This window comes from Limanda limanda, chromosome 14, assembly GCF_963576545.1.
Source record: "Limanda limanda chromosome 14, fLimLim1.1, whole genome shotgun sequence".
Classification (NCBI taxonomy): domain Eukaryota; kingdom Metazoa; phylum Chordata; class Actinopteri; order Pleuronectiformes; family Pleuronectidae; genus Limanda; species Limanda limanda.
The window spans coordinates 24,585,907-24,601,300 of record NC_083649.1 but is presented as its reverse complement, the minus strand read 5'-3'; the positions used below and the strand labels follow the sequence as shown (position 1 = coordinate 24,601,300).

The 15,394-nt window shown below is 40.9% G+C and overlaps 1 protein-coding gene across 1 annotated transcript in view; it reads right to left on the bottom strand.

Moving 5' to 3' along the window:
• Window positions 1–15,394, bottom strand: part of robo3 (roundabout, axon guidance receptor, homolog 3 (Drosophila)) — a gene marked incomplete at its 5' end in the record, with an annotated part of 70,448 nt that overhangs the window by 34,969 nt on the left and 20,085 nt on the right. Inside the window, 4 exons of the mRNA XM_061085360.1 lie at window positions 6,295–6,422; window positions 7,437–7,575; window positions 9,188–9,308; window positions 11,362–11,519. Coding sequence (XP_060941343.1) covers window positions 6,295–6,422; window positions 7,437–7,575; window positions 9,188–9,308; window positions 11,362–11,519 — 546 coding nt within the window. The remainder of the gene's footprint in view (window positions 1–6,294; window positions 6,423–7,436; window positions 7,576–9,187; window positions 9,309–11,361; window positions 11,520–15,394) is intronic.

The following is a 15,394-nucleotide window of genomic DNA, read 5'->3' as shown; positions in this document are numbered from 1 at the left end:
CTACCTCAAGGACAGGCTTCCTGTCAAGGCTGATGCAAGGCCTGAAATGTTAAAGAAATGCAGTGTAACACTCTCTTCTTATGTAATACAACTCCAGGCCAGTGCACATACACATGTAATGAACACACATGAGAAAAGATGCTGTATCACAAAATCCTGTGAAACAAGCCATATGACAAAAATTTGTCAGCACTTGAGCGTTCCCCCTCGCGCCTGATGCAACGTCATAACTTTGACCCAAATACAGTGACAGCTAGAAAGATTCAGGCTATTAAAATGCCATCTTGGTGTGCTTCACAGCCCTGTCTAGAGAATAACAGTGTTTTGATTTGAGGAGGCAAGCCGACATGTTGCCCGAGGCTGTAATAAATAATTAGCAATAGTAGGTGCACTCGGCGCAACACTGAGCTCTAGATTTGGGGCAGTGAGAGACATTAGCATCTTCACACGGGATGAAAGCAGGGAGATGGATTGTAACAAAACCGCTGAAATATACATGACAAAAATCTGCAAATAACGCCTGCTTGAAGCTTGCACAGCACGTCGCTTGTACAATAATTCAGTTTTCTGGGATTCTGGTGTTTAGGTCTGAAAACTTTTATTGGTTAAACTGACCAGTATAATTCAAAAAAATGTTTAGCACAAACGGACATACATTTTCTAGGGTTATGAAATGTGTAACCAAGTCTGTAAAAATGATGGCAGATAAACTGCAGTCTTAAGGAGGCCGTGACAGGGAGGCAAATTGGGGAACGTCTTAATAGAGAATGAAACACTTGAGATCGGAATTCAGAAGGAGCCCAGAGACTTCTTTTATATGCTGGATTTTGCCAGAGCTGGAAAACGCATACACGGCTAACATGCCAAGAGGGAGGCAAAAATAGACAAGCACTGTAAGTAAAATTTCCACTGCTTCTATGATAAGAACTGTCAGGCTGAAGGAGGAAAGTCTGGTTGGAGTGTGAAGTGCTTGGTCTCTTTAAATATTTGTGTGTGCCTCTGTGATGAGAACCATACACAAATGTGAAGACATTTCAAATGCCAACAGCTAAATCTTCAGTTTGGTGCAACATTTATAATAAAGTTTTAGGTGATCAGGGTTATATTGAGTTCAACATTAAGCTGCAGTCAAGCTGTGACATTGACACGACGGCTTCCCTTTCTCCTCCTTAGTGATAGGTCCATCTCAGTCATGTTGAGCACTAGCTACGCTTCATGCCCCAGGTAAAAAAGTTTTGGAAAACGATGCTGAATGCCAGTGGAAATGACACTGTTTCTGGTGGCCCACTATCTTAAAGATATGAATGACAAGCATAAAGCAGGCTTTAGGCTACACACAGAATATTCTCTTGCAGTCTGTCTCCACGTGCATTCTGTGCATAGGTGTTCAGGGAGGAATGGCTAGAGGGAGACACCCAATGGCATCACAGACCACTCTCATTTAAAATCAGATGCTTTTGTCCCAGAACATTTCCTCCAATAACACAGGAATTTCTGGCATTGATTTTAAAATCAGATGCCCCTAGTTTGTTGAAGTGGGTCCGTTTCAAGATCTTATCATGTAGCCTGATCCCTGTCCAGTATCTTAGGATTTGTTTTTATATCTGGTGTTTCTGCTGCACAGAACGATAATGCAGGAAGTAGTGAGCCCTTCGGCGAGGCCACATGTAAAATGTGGAGGTCAGGGTGGAGGTTGGATTTGCAGAGAGTTCATGCAGACCATAACCGTTTGCATTGCGTTGTAATTACAGCATAATCCAGGGTCAGGAAGGACTGAATAGTCCTGACTGGTCACTGCCTGCTGATGCTGCTCTGGTCAGGGTCAGGAAGGAGCATAATCTTCATAAGCAAATGAAAGCAGACAAACAACCAACTGCAGGCAGACTCGCACTGGGCTCCCACTCACACAGATCACAGTCTGCTGCCGTACGGAACCAGCGTGCTGCTCAATCGCACAGCAGAGACAGACAAAGTGCTTACAACAAAACAACCGTATCTACCCCCCACCCCCACCCGCACACTTGACATGTGATTTGCACCAACATACTGAAGCTATCACAGACAGGGGAACACAAATACACACACACAGTCCCAGCAGGAGTTCCTCGGGGGCCTGGATGTGACAGGCAGCTGTCACAGTCCCACGCTGATGCAGACAGCGTTTTTCCACACACATGCGCTTGAGTAAACAGACTCTCACTCTGCTGCTGCTGCTGCTGCACGAGTCTTCAGCTCCTCTCATATAACACCCCCCTCTCACCTCAACGGTTTCAATTGTAAATGATGATTGAGGAGGTTATTTTATTTCCTAAGCAAGTATTACAGCTGGATCATAATTTATTTATGCTATTATTTAAGATGGACGTTTGGGCCCAGGAATTCAGTCTAATATATTAATTAAAACTGTGGTACAGCTTTAAATACACTGCAAATTATTTATAGACTCTACACTGTAATGAAAAATAAAATGTAATTTCTTAAAATCCAGGTTCTCCATCTTGCCTGCTATCTCTACATACAGTAGGAAAACAAATACTTGTATTTGTCTTCCTTCTGTGTACTTAATACACAACAACTATCTGATTAGTTTTACTTTCTTGCTCACTAACCCCAAGACACTACTCTGGTAAACTCTGATAAATAGGTCACTGCTTCGGTCCAGTTTGGGTTAAAAAGGCTCAACCAAACAATCTTTTAACAAGCATGTGCACTTCTATGTTCTTAATCCCTCTGAGCTGACTGCTGTGTCATCAAGGTGTACAGGACATTTGAAAAATGGGACAAGAATCTAAAAGAAAAATATAATAAAGGAACAATTGGCTTCATTTACAGGAAGTGCAACCTAGTTGAGCCGAGTTTCTGGGATTGTAACGTTAGCCCCCTCCCCAACCCCCCTGCTATTAGAGATTAGTGTGCCCCAGTTTAATTGTCCTCCTTGGGTTCCGCCCTTGTCGACCCCAATTTGTTTGTCTGAACAATGTCAAATGTAGATCACAACCATTATAACTGTATGTTCCACAAAAAAGCTGTATCGGATGATAAGGTAAGTGTCAAGTTTATCATGTTGGTCCTCCTGTACAATCAACGGATATCTGACTTTTCTTTGAATCAAAAAATATTTTTTCAACCCAAGTTTCGCCCATAAATTTCAGTAATTGGCCATTTCACACTTTCAGCTAACGCTTATTTGAGATTGTCAAAAGATCCCATTGCTCGTGTCAAAGTGAATACACAGTGAAAAACAGTGGTTTTGTTTGCATTTCAGATTTTCCATACTTCCGATTTTATGTTGTGTGAACAACTGAGAGAATTCTCTAAAACACAGAATTGTTCCTCCCGGAATATCCATTAATCTGGTGATGTCGTCTATCAGTGTGTGTCATAGCTAAAAAGGGGGTTTTCATTCCTCTTTATTTGTCCTGCCTACGCACACGATAAGTGACTGAGAGGGGAAAAACAGGTATTTTTAAATGATGCCAACGTCAGAAGCATCAAGCTAGTTATAGAGAATTGTCAATGAAGACAAAAAAACAAAGATTGTGCTTTCTCAGAAACAGAAAATGTCTGACCACCCATTTCTCCGACACCTGTGAAAACTCTTTTTCCCAATGACATATTTGTCTTAAAGGAATGCCAATGCAATGGTCTTACGCTTTTCTACAACACATAGCAGAGAAGAAACAATACTTTCATGGTAAGAGGTCTGATCTAGTGGCTTTCTTCTATTTCGAGACAGGCAAAACGAGGATCCTGTGCCTTCATCATCATTTAATCACCAGAAGTTGACCAGTACATGAGGAACCCATATCAAGCCCAAGCAGCTTGGCGCTACAACTCAAACAGCGTCGCTCTGTTAGCCAAAGGGGGCTCTGCTAGAGAAGAAACACTATAAAACTGTGACTATTTCTCACAGTAGAGAAGCGGAGAGAGAAAATTAAATTGTCAGAGCATGTGTGATCAATCAGTGTATAACTGCAGCACTGTTATGTTTTTTTCCTTTGTTTTACAGTGTGGGTAATATTTGGAGATTTATTCACTGTATTTCCTTTCCACTAGGTTTTTGTTTTATGTATTCAACTGTGTTTGCCAACTAAATTAAAAAATCCTTGGTATTAATGGAAGCTTTCTCTTTGTAGTAATGGAAGCTCCGCCTAGATGAGTTAAAACATAAATGGAAGGCTGTAATGGAAAATCCAAAGCCTGCTCCCAGCGTTTCCAGAGGCACTTACTAATACTAAATGACAATTCTCCATTCACAGCCAGTAAAGCAAGTGTGGGAGTGGCGGTTATGCCTCCTACATTACTAGCATAAAGGTGATATATGAATGATTTCTCTGTTGCCAAACATGGTTTCTTGGAGGTGAGGGTCAGTCGCCAAGAGATTGAGCCATTGTTGCATTTAGAGTCGAGAGGTTATAATATGTCCTTGAAGCAGGACTACTTCTTCCTGATGCTAAAGGGCCTCCCTATCGGAAAGTGGCAGGAAGAGCAGGCGTTTGGTGTTCAGCATGCTAACTTGAGTAGAGCAAAAGAAATAGAACAAAAACAATTTTTAAAACTAATGTTGATGGGTAAAGAAATTAAGCTTTATACTGATCTTGCAACATCTCTAATAATAGCATAACATACGTCTAACACCTTTAAAATCTGTGTTTGTATCTGAATTTTTCTGTCATGTGGATTAAGTCTTTCTCTCAGACACACACACGCTCACACATACGCATGCAAAGATGGGATGAAAAGGAATACTTACTTGATGGGCCGACTGCGACAGAGTGATGCAGAAAAAGGGGTGGAAAAGAAAAAAGGGAACAGAAGGATGAATGAGAATGAGATGAGGAGCTCATGGTGAATGGTGGATATTGGATGAACTATTTGAACAAGACAAGAGAAACACTTCAGCCCTGCAGCCACCCAGTTCTATTTTAAATGAACAATAATTGACGATTAATTTGTTGAATGCGGACAAACCCAAGTGAAATTGGCTGCAACTGACACTGAAGTGGTCTGTAAATAAAGGAGCAGGGGATGGGAGGGAGGCGTGATGATGAACTGAACATGGATACAGGTGATAAGAGGTGGTATTTTGATTGATCTGTGGTTTTCCACCATACATGGCCACTTCCTGTGTGTGTGTGTGTGTGTGTTATTCCTATTAACCCTAATACTGCACCTGCATGCACTAACCCCACAATCAATTTCCATTTGCCTGGCAGCTGCTGCTGGGAATTACTTCTTCAATCTGCTACAAAATTCTATTAGTAAAGTGACTTACATGTGCAAGTGTGTGCATATGTGTGTGTTTACTCTTGCACCAACAAACACCCTGTGTCTGTTTATCACTGCCTGCACGCAGATATAGGCTGTGAGCATACATGTATTGTCAGATGTCGGAAAATCTGTACAGGCTGGAGGGCCCGCTCACATAATCAACTGACGCAGAGTAAGAGTAACTCTAAATATTCTCTTTTATCATCACAAATGACAGATTTCTTATTTCTCAGTGCCTCTCTTCAAGGGACGGACTTTATTCTAATGCAATTTGAATGCTTTTTGATCTCGGCTCTCTCTCCAGAGGGATGACAAGGCAAAGCTTGAAAGGAACTTTAAGTCAATTTTTCACTTTTCTCTCTCTCTTATAGTTTGAGCTAACAGCATGTTGCCAGACTGTCAGTCTTCTAATGGACCAACATCTACAATTCTAAACATTTCGGACAGTTCACGATAACACGTTCTCAAGGTTCTTGAAGGCCTGTATTTTCAAAGCCTGAAGAAACAGAGGGAATATTGAATCGATGGATCATTTTCCACGAAAGCGACCAATTGTAATTGATCACAAAAAAGACAATTAAATGACACTGCATGCTGGCAGGTGAGCTGTGGGCCTTGCGTGATGAATCACAGCAAAACTACTCAATAAATCCTGTGTATAAATCTATTTAATAATCACAAGCCAAAGTTACTGCCAGTGCAGCACTCGAATACAAGTCATATTTCACTTCTTTGATTGTATCTCTAAAAATAAAGTAGGATAAAACTTTTCTATTTACTTACTTGCTAATTTTTCTATTATAAGACACTTAACATTGAATCACATATTTTTCTGGTTGACACACGCTGCCAATCATTCCCTTCTGGTTCATTCTCACATTTTAACATAATGCCTTCGGCTGCCATCTCAACAGCCGTCACAACCACAGACTGAACTAAACTCAAGCTGGGATTTCAGAAGAAATTTGGCGATGCATGTATTTGTGTGGATGGTGAGCGAGTTGGAGCGGCCCCGTGTCTCACCGTGCACTTGCAGGATGCCCGATGCCTCGGCCTTGCCCACACTGTTCTCGGACACACACGTGTAAGTGCCCTCGTCCTCAGCTCGCACCATCGTCAGACGCAGGCTGTTGTCACTGCGGATCTCAAATCTGGAAAGACATTGAAAGACAAGATTTAAGACAAAATGCAATGTATTGCCATAGAGCTGTGGGTGAGTTTCACGCATTAATGACAACTCCAAGATTCAAGATTCATTTTATCTGTATCATTAAAGCGCTGAAGATGCCACTAAGTTAACACAAATTGTAAGATTCTTACAATCTGGAAGGTTATTCAATGCCGCTATCATGTGGCTTGGTAAATCTAATCACTGGCATACTGATATCAACAGAACACAGTGAAATATTTCATGCATGTGGACACAGAGTGCGTTGTCCTGTATGGCTTGGGGCCTCCGTCAGAAACTCAGAGTGTCTGTGCAGAACTGAATCATGCCGACACCAAGGATACATTTTCCCCTGGTTCCCCCGAGGGATCATTAATGTTTCATCCAATCAAATCCAGCGAGCGAGACTCTCACAGTATTACAGAACTTCTCTCTCGGGAAGCACAGAAACTGTCTTAAAGGCACGTGGCAAGTTTGACAGCTGTTAAACAAATATTTTGTTTAACATATGACTGTCTGAACTTCTTCCTGCATGATTCTATCAATTATTTTTCTATCTGTAGTATTTTTTATCTCAGGAGTGATACTGCACATATGTATATTAAGTAGCAATGGACTTACAGTATTAAAAGCACATCTTTCAAATAATCCTTACACCTTCATGGGAGCAGTGATTTGTTTTAATAAGTCCTGAGTGATTAGATCTTTACATTATGTAAATCGTAAATTATATGAGTTACAGAGCAAATCAAGGATTGGATGACTTTATTTCTTGCTTATCAGGGAACTAAGCCTATAGTTGCTAACATGAAGACAGTCACTCTCTATAAGAAGGCTGTTTTATCTGTATAACTGAACTACTTGTTGCCAAAATGTAATATATTGCTCAATAACATCCCGGCACCAAGCATTTTTATTGTTACTGTGATGATACCGAGTTTGGCTGATGCATCATGCAGTACCAACAGGGAGTACATGACTGTTGTTTCCATCATACCTGCCACGGGGCAACTCTCCCTCCTCTCTCCGCCAGCGTACGTTTGGAGTCGGATCTCCATGCACCTCACAGAAGAAGTCCACCGTGTCGTCTGCCAACACCACCTGGTTCACCGGCTGTTTGGTGAACATTGGCCTCTCTGGAGTAAGACAGAGACGGAGAGGATCAAAACTTGCTTGTTGTGCTACTTCCTAATTGCGGTTTGATTTCCTGTGCTTGTCAGCAATTGAATTAAAAATTGCCTTTGTGTGGAAAAATGTGGAGCCACTTGGCTGAATTCAGACACAGCTATTGATGTATCACATCCCGGAGATCTCAAATTAGAGAAAATATAACAGATAGGGGATAAAAGAGAGCCTGTGTGTCTGGGTCTGTTGGAGGTGGGGTTTCTATGCCAATGTGTGTTTCCTTTAAACAACGACAAACTAATATGAGTGAATCATGTTGAGGTTGGAGCAGATAAATATAGAACAACAGTTACATTCACTGAAATGAATGCAACACAGAGAAGAGAGAAGAAGTTGTAGGAGATGATGCATGCGACAACTGAACTGATTGTGAAAGAAGAGGGGTGAGTTCCCTATGCTTGTCCGACCACTGACAGACTAGTCAGTAGTTCTATTCGTAGGGAGCTACACTCATTAGGTCAAGATGTAGGTTATAGCATTCATTAATTCAACACCAAAAGTATATGCTGGAATTTAGGCACGGTCTGGAAAACTGCACTGCACCAGAGCCCATTTGAGTCTAAATCTGTGTTCCAAGCCTAATCCAACCCCTTTCTAGGACAACAAAGACCCAGGATCCCAAACACACACAGAAACTGATGATGAGTCTCTACTGACTTATAATTATTATTAGCAGTATTTATCATTAGAGTGATTAATCAGGTAATTGGATTGTTGAAGCAGCACAGTAACATGGGTGGTAGAATCAATACACCGGTGTCAAACAGGCTGTCCAGAGAAACAAATAGGAATTGTAAGCTCTCATCATGATCATAATAAATTGTGATAGCCTAAAAATAGTGCAGATGTGCGATGGCTATTATCTTACAAATTTCACAGATGGCAGTAATATTACATATAAGGGGAAGTGTCGAGAGGGAATTTTCAACCATAAATTGATTAATTGAGCGTTACACACTTGCTCTAGGTTTACTGTTGCACTGCAGTGTGCAGATGGAACAGCATCTGGGCGGTGGTGGTGAGGATGAGGGGGTTGGTGGGACTGCTAAGAGCTAAGAAAATATCAATTTTCTATCTGTTTCCTGGGATCAATACAAACTTTGAGAGGGCTTATGCTGCTGCTCTGCTGAGAGCAAAGCAGAGATTCAGAGACGAGGAAAGAAGACGAGAGGTCAAGAGAGCAAAGCAAAGGGCAATTGAGAGGGGAACATTCATCTTCTGTTCCAAGAGCCGAGAGAAGAAAGAGCAGCAAAGAAGAAATGAATTCAGGAAACGGCAGAAAACAGGATATGTGTGTATGTGTGAGTGTATGTTTGTTTTGAGAAGCTTCTGCAGGAGGCATCGTAAATGTCTTTACTATAGATGACAAGAGATTAGGATGATTTATATAATTTCCTATGTACATTTCCTATGTACAGCTACCTGTACATTAACTGGCCATTGTTATCTGAACATATAAAATTCTGCATGCTTCAGCATGTTTGTGTAATCAAAAAGTAAAATAATATATCCAATATATCCATGTTGTCCATCATTTAATAAGATACAGTAACAACGACTCACCGAAAACCACTAGTTCTGCAGGATCACTGTCTTTCTCTCCAACCATGTTGGTACCAACACACACATACATGCCAGCATCGCTTTTCCTGGTGTTGGAAATCATCAGCTTGCCACCGCGGATCTGAAAATGCAGGGCACAGGGATGGAAAGAAGAGGGAGGAGGGAGAGGCAGAGGAAGAGAGATAAACAGGTATGAGGAGGAGGAGGATGGGGAGGAGAAGGGCAATTGGTGGTGGTGGAGGGGGAAAGAAAAATGACAAATGGAGAGAGGTTGGGAAAAGGATATTGAAGCACGTTAGTCAGGAGAGAAGCCACTCAATAATTTTCAGTGTGTGTCACGACAGATGGCTCCGCTTGTTCTTACACTGTTTGACAATGGGTCTAGCTCCAGGCCATCGCCATAGAAACACCTTCTTCTGCTGTATGTATGCTACAGTAAGTAGCGCCAATGATTCATTGTTTGATGATGACATACACTGTGTACAGACATCTTTGATTCCAAACTGCAGGTTTACATATTGCTTTCATTGTGTTCTTAAGTTGTGGTGCCACGTATTTTTTTTCTAGAAGGTGGGTTAGTTAACCTTAAAGGACTAAATTACAGCAATCAGTGCAGTAGCAATTTATTCAGCAATTTGATTTTCAAATCATGTGTGATGGAGTTATTTTAATCATAGTCTTCTCATCAATAATCAAAACTCAGTCCCTTCCATTAATGGTAATAGAAATCCTTAGTCAGAGGGCATCCAAAATTTTATTTGGACATTTCACTGAAAAAGGGATATGAGCATGACCCAAAAACTGTGATGAAAAACACAATACAGTGGCAAGAAAGAGTGGATGAACTATTTGGAATCACCTGCATTTATGCATTAATATATCTTCAAACCAAAATCAGATCTTTATCTACATTACAATCAGGAGCAAACACAACTTGTATAACCGATATCACAAAGATTGTGGTGTTGTTCCATACTGATACATAATTAAAAATGTTCAGTGTAGTTTGGAAAAAGCATTAGAATCCCTCAGTTAATAACATAGTAAAAAGCTAACTAGATTCTGGAGATTGCAAGTGTAAATTAAACCTGACTGGTTTAGAGCTACTCCAATTAATTAAATTTGAGTTTGCAATTCACAAGAAGCACCTGCTGATGTGAATCATGTTTAACAAAATAAGATCTCAGAAGAATTACGATCAAGAAGCTATCCTACCTAGAAATGGGCATTCAGCTAAAGTAACTCCAAATTCACAACCCCAAATGATCAGTGAGGAAACAAAACAACCCCAGAGTCATAGCTACAGGCTTAGAGGAATAATTGGGGCGGGAGGCATCTCTGTTTATGAGTCAAATTATGGTGCATGGAGCCTGGTGTCATGGCAGAATGCCACAGGGGAAGATGCTGCTCTCTAAAACAAACATCACAGTGTGCCACAAGTTTAGCAGAGCGCACCTCAACTTTCCACGTCAATATGAAAATATTCTTTGGGCTGATGACTTTAGGTTGAATTGTTTGTGAAGAAACACAGCACTAAATATGGCATAAAAGGGCACTAAATGCCAACTTGAAATCCTAATTCCAACAGTGCGCATGATGATTTGGGGCCTTGCTGCCTTTGGGTCTAGTCATCTTGAAGGGGAAATTAAATTATCAGTGTATCTTACAGGATAATGTCAGGGTGGTTGTCTACTGGCTGAAGATCAGTATAAGCTGGGTTATGCAGCAGCACAATGACCCTCAACATTAAGGTAAATCTACAAAAGAATGACTTCATACTAAGAAAATCCTCCTAATGCAGTCAGAGCTACACCGATAGAGATGCTGAGGAATGAGCTCAGAAAGTCCTTCACACCAGATGTCCTAAGAATACAAACAATTCTTAAAATTCCTCCTGATCATGGTACAGCTTGAACTGATTGAGTTCAAGGGTTCATGTATTTTGTCTACCAGCAATGTGAATATTTATGTTATGCATGTGTTCAATTAAGACCCAAAAGATAATAATTGTTATTGGATTTCTGTTTAAAGCACAATTTGTCTGTCTTTACTTGTGACTTGGATGAAGATTAGACAACATTTCATGAACAATTAATAATGAAAACTGCTGCTACAAACTGTTGCTACTGTTTCTAACTTTCTACAGTGAATTGCTGAACCACCAGTCAACTTACAGTGATCCTCTCATCTCGATCATTGACCCGGATGTTGTTTCTCTTCCATGAGATGGTGGGCTCAGGGTGGCCTCTGGGTGGGATACACTCCATGACAGCTGGTTCACCAGCTGCCACAACCACATCACTGGGCGTCTGACGGAAGTCATCTCTCAGAACTGGAGAAAAGAGCAAAGATGCAGGGAGATGGTAAGAATAAGTGAACACCTCTTTGGATATATGTAGTTCTGCTGATATCAAGCTGTTATTTTGCCTACAGATGATCCTTTACCTTGCATGACTATGCATACGAGTCATATTAATTCTTTACTGACATTTGGTCCTAAAAAGAAACAACATGAATGGCGCAAACCAAATATCATGATCATCTCTTACTGTGTGAACGGAATAACACAAAGGGTGAAGGGACGTTGACATTATAAGACTGAATTTAACTTGATGTGCATGGGTCCCTAAGGATCTTCAGTGACTTAGTGTGCGGCATGCAGCACATCAATAATGGAGACTCTTAGCTGTTACACACAAAGCAGATGAATAATTCAATCTGATCCACAAACAGACACACACCCTTGGCAAATGCACATGCATTAAGGCACTTGGATATGCGGTCAAGAAAAATAAGTGACCATTTAAACAAAGTACATCATAGAAATCTATATAAACTGCCAGACGCCCCTCGGAATACCAATTCCAGGAAATATCTCTCTCTTCTCTCTTGGTGTCTATTCATAAAACATTAGAGATTAGAGTCCCCCTCCTCTGTTGCTTCCATATTAATACCTCTGTGCCTGTTACCTGAAGGCATTGGGATTTTTCTATCTCAAGTCTCCAGAGCTCTGTGACCTCTCAGATTACAGGTGTGGTGGATGGTTCTGTAGACTAGAATGATGCTCTGACAACAGCAGTCTACCAAGAAGAAGGGAAATGAATTCAGGCCTGCAGGCGAGAAGTCTGGTCTGAGCCACTCTTGGGATTTTTGGAATGGATAAACCAATGGGAAGGTTCATGTGGCATTCCTATCTGGCCTGAGCGTCCCCACAAAACCCACCCTGACTGATCTGAAAAGCATATCCTCACAACTTTCTCTTCACAACCTCCAAATAGCACTTGGGGTATCCAATTTCTACCCTGAAATATTCCACAAAGCAATCTTTGAAGCTATGGGCAGATGTGAGATCTGGACATCAAGGAATTGGTGGATGATTAACTGATGCTTGAGGATAGCATGGCTGACTTGCATGCATTATGGTGATCTAGTTGATGTCAGTCAGTCGTATAAATATTAGGACATTCAACTCATGCCCTGCCTCATTTCTCTCCTGATAATACAGTTTTCTGCAGGGCTGTTGAGACTGTCATGAAGGTGAGTGGAGAGAAATCTGTTAGCTCAACTTTAAATTGCAAGTCATGTCAGTTAAAGCTTATCAAGTAAAGTGGAACATCACACAGACAACTCAACTGACAGATTAAATAACAATTTAATAACTACTCATCTTGTAATTTGACCAAATGCCTTTGTCATAATTTCTCACCTTTCAGGGTGACATAAAATGTATTAACAGGAGCAGGATTTACATTCAATACCAAGCTGGTGTATTAATATATTATGTAAGTACTCAGATTTTTGCAATTCAGCCGCTCTCAGGGTTGTTGTGGTTTTTATACATTGAGTACATCTCAAAAAAGGACTCTATCAAATCACTTAAATAAGAAGTTTAATTTGGCAAATATGACAAAGTAGCCTGCAGTTTCGAGATTATGTTCCATTTATAAGGTGATTCCTTTAACATTTATTAAGGGTGCCTTCATATTGTAAAGGTGACATTTTGGTACTTTAAAAGACACACTTTGAAATTAAATGTTCACAGCACTAAATAAGACAACACAACATGCCTGCAGTTCTATGTAAATGCTGATTTACGATTAGTCATACATTTTATTCAATGTGCTTTCCATTGAAAAGGAGTCTTGAGTTGTATAAACTTGTGTTCTGGTTATATCTGCCCTGAGATTTCATTGAATCCAGGAAAGTTTTCCAAGCTAGGTCAGAAAAACTCCTAAGTCTACTCACTGGATACATTAAGAGTTGAGAGCTAAATAAGCCCACGGAGGATGTATGTTATTACACTTGAATATGAAAGTATAAAACTTTTGCTGGAACAGATCTTCCAGTAAATCCAGTGGCCCAACATTTTTTTACCTAAGCCCATCCACATGGTTTTATGTCCATGTAAAGAGAGTTGCACATGATACTGTTTGCGATAATTATTTGCTCCAGGCTGTTGTCACAATTTATCAATACTGATAGATTGTGGAACATGTACAGAACATATGTGTGTGTCTGTGTGTTATGTAGGCATGTGTGTCTTTATACACGAGGATGTGTGCGTGTGTGGTCGTGTCAGTGAAGACACAGCACCAATGTCACTATAATGTCACAGGCCAGCAGGGGAGGGTCACCGCCTCATCTGATTAATAGCACACCTCCCCTAATGACAGCACTGGCAGACCAACAATGCCCCAGGATATTAACATTACTATCACCATCTATATATCTATCCGTACATCCATCCATATGAACTCACTTACACCCAAGACTTCTAAGGACATTTCTTTATCTCAAATACCTGGCCTTGTGTGGAAAATGCATTGTATCTATGTGTCAGGCTGTACGCCACAAAGGCTAATTTCTCTTCTTGTCAAGATAGCGTTGCGTCCTTCCTGAATGATAGTAAGGGGTGTGTGTGTGTGAGGAGATAAATCTGCCTGTTTTGTTGGTAATCAAGGTCATGGGAGACGGGCACATCAGTGTTTAAGGAACGAAAAGGATATTTTTCATTTCCGCATTAGCTAACAGAGCCAGTTCTTGGCTCTGCCTTGATAAAATGCAGGTGTACACGATTCATTGTCGGCTCCTGAATCATTGTGTCACTGTCTTTTTTATCTGTGTCTCTTAGAGGGATGAAATTACCGCTTATGGGTGCAGTCAGACTCATATCCTGGTGGCCAATTATTTAGCCACCGAGCATTTGGGGCATTCCAAATCCCATTGGCCCATCCACTCCTGAAAGGATATGCACCTCTTAACCACACCCCTGACCTTATCGGTACCTGCTGCCGACATTTTCCTCAATCACTATTCGCAGCAGATTTGAAAACCCTGACCAAATTGTTCAGGAACCTGTCCCGTCATGCAGAGAAGATGGAAATAGGACAGTTTGCTGCACCCCAGGTCTGAATTACCATGCAGCAGGGTTAAAGGGCCGCCGTGATGACCTGTCACACACCATTCTGAGATCATGGCTCCAGGGGCCTGCGGTCTTTCCCTTTTCTACCCGTCAAACTCATCAAATCTGAACGAAAAGTGGGTCTCAAAGTTTATTAGGCACTGGCAATTATCCATGAGGCCCTTTGGGGCCCATATTAAGTGGGTGCACTTTGACCCTTCCTTTAAACCCCTTCAACAAAGCCAGAATAATCCCCACTACTGGGCCTGAACGGCAAGCTTTAATAAGAGGACAGACACACATCTACACACACAACTGAATAGATTTCTATAGATTGGATCTGAAAGCCTGCAAACTGTAATACAAATGTTTCACCTGCTCTGATTTACACAAATAGTAAGATGATATATATGTATCAATCTACAATAAGGCATGAGAAATGTTTTGTATCATCTTGCAATAATTATTCAAATGTATATTCAATTTGAAATATAGGTTATTTGTGTCATGTTTCTATAATTAGATTCAAACGTGTTACAAAGGCTATATTTGAATGATGGGGGAGATTTCAAGTGCATCAAGCTGAGACACAGCCGCAGCAGAGGTGAGGAGGTGTTGGTAGAGTCATACCTCCATTAACAGAAGGTAGGGCAACTGCATGCCAAAGTGCCCTTGGGCAAGATACTGAATCCTGAATTGCCCCTCAAAGAAAAAGTGCTGCCCATTATGTGTGTAGATGTACAGAAATGTCACAAAAATTAGAAGATGATTTATTATTTTTGACCATCCTCACACATTACTGTATA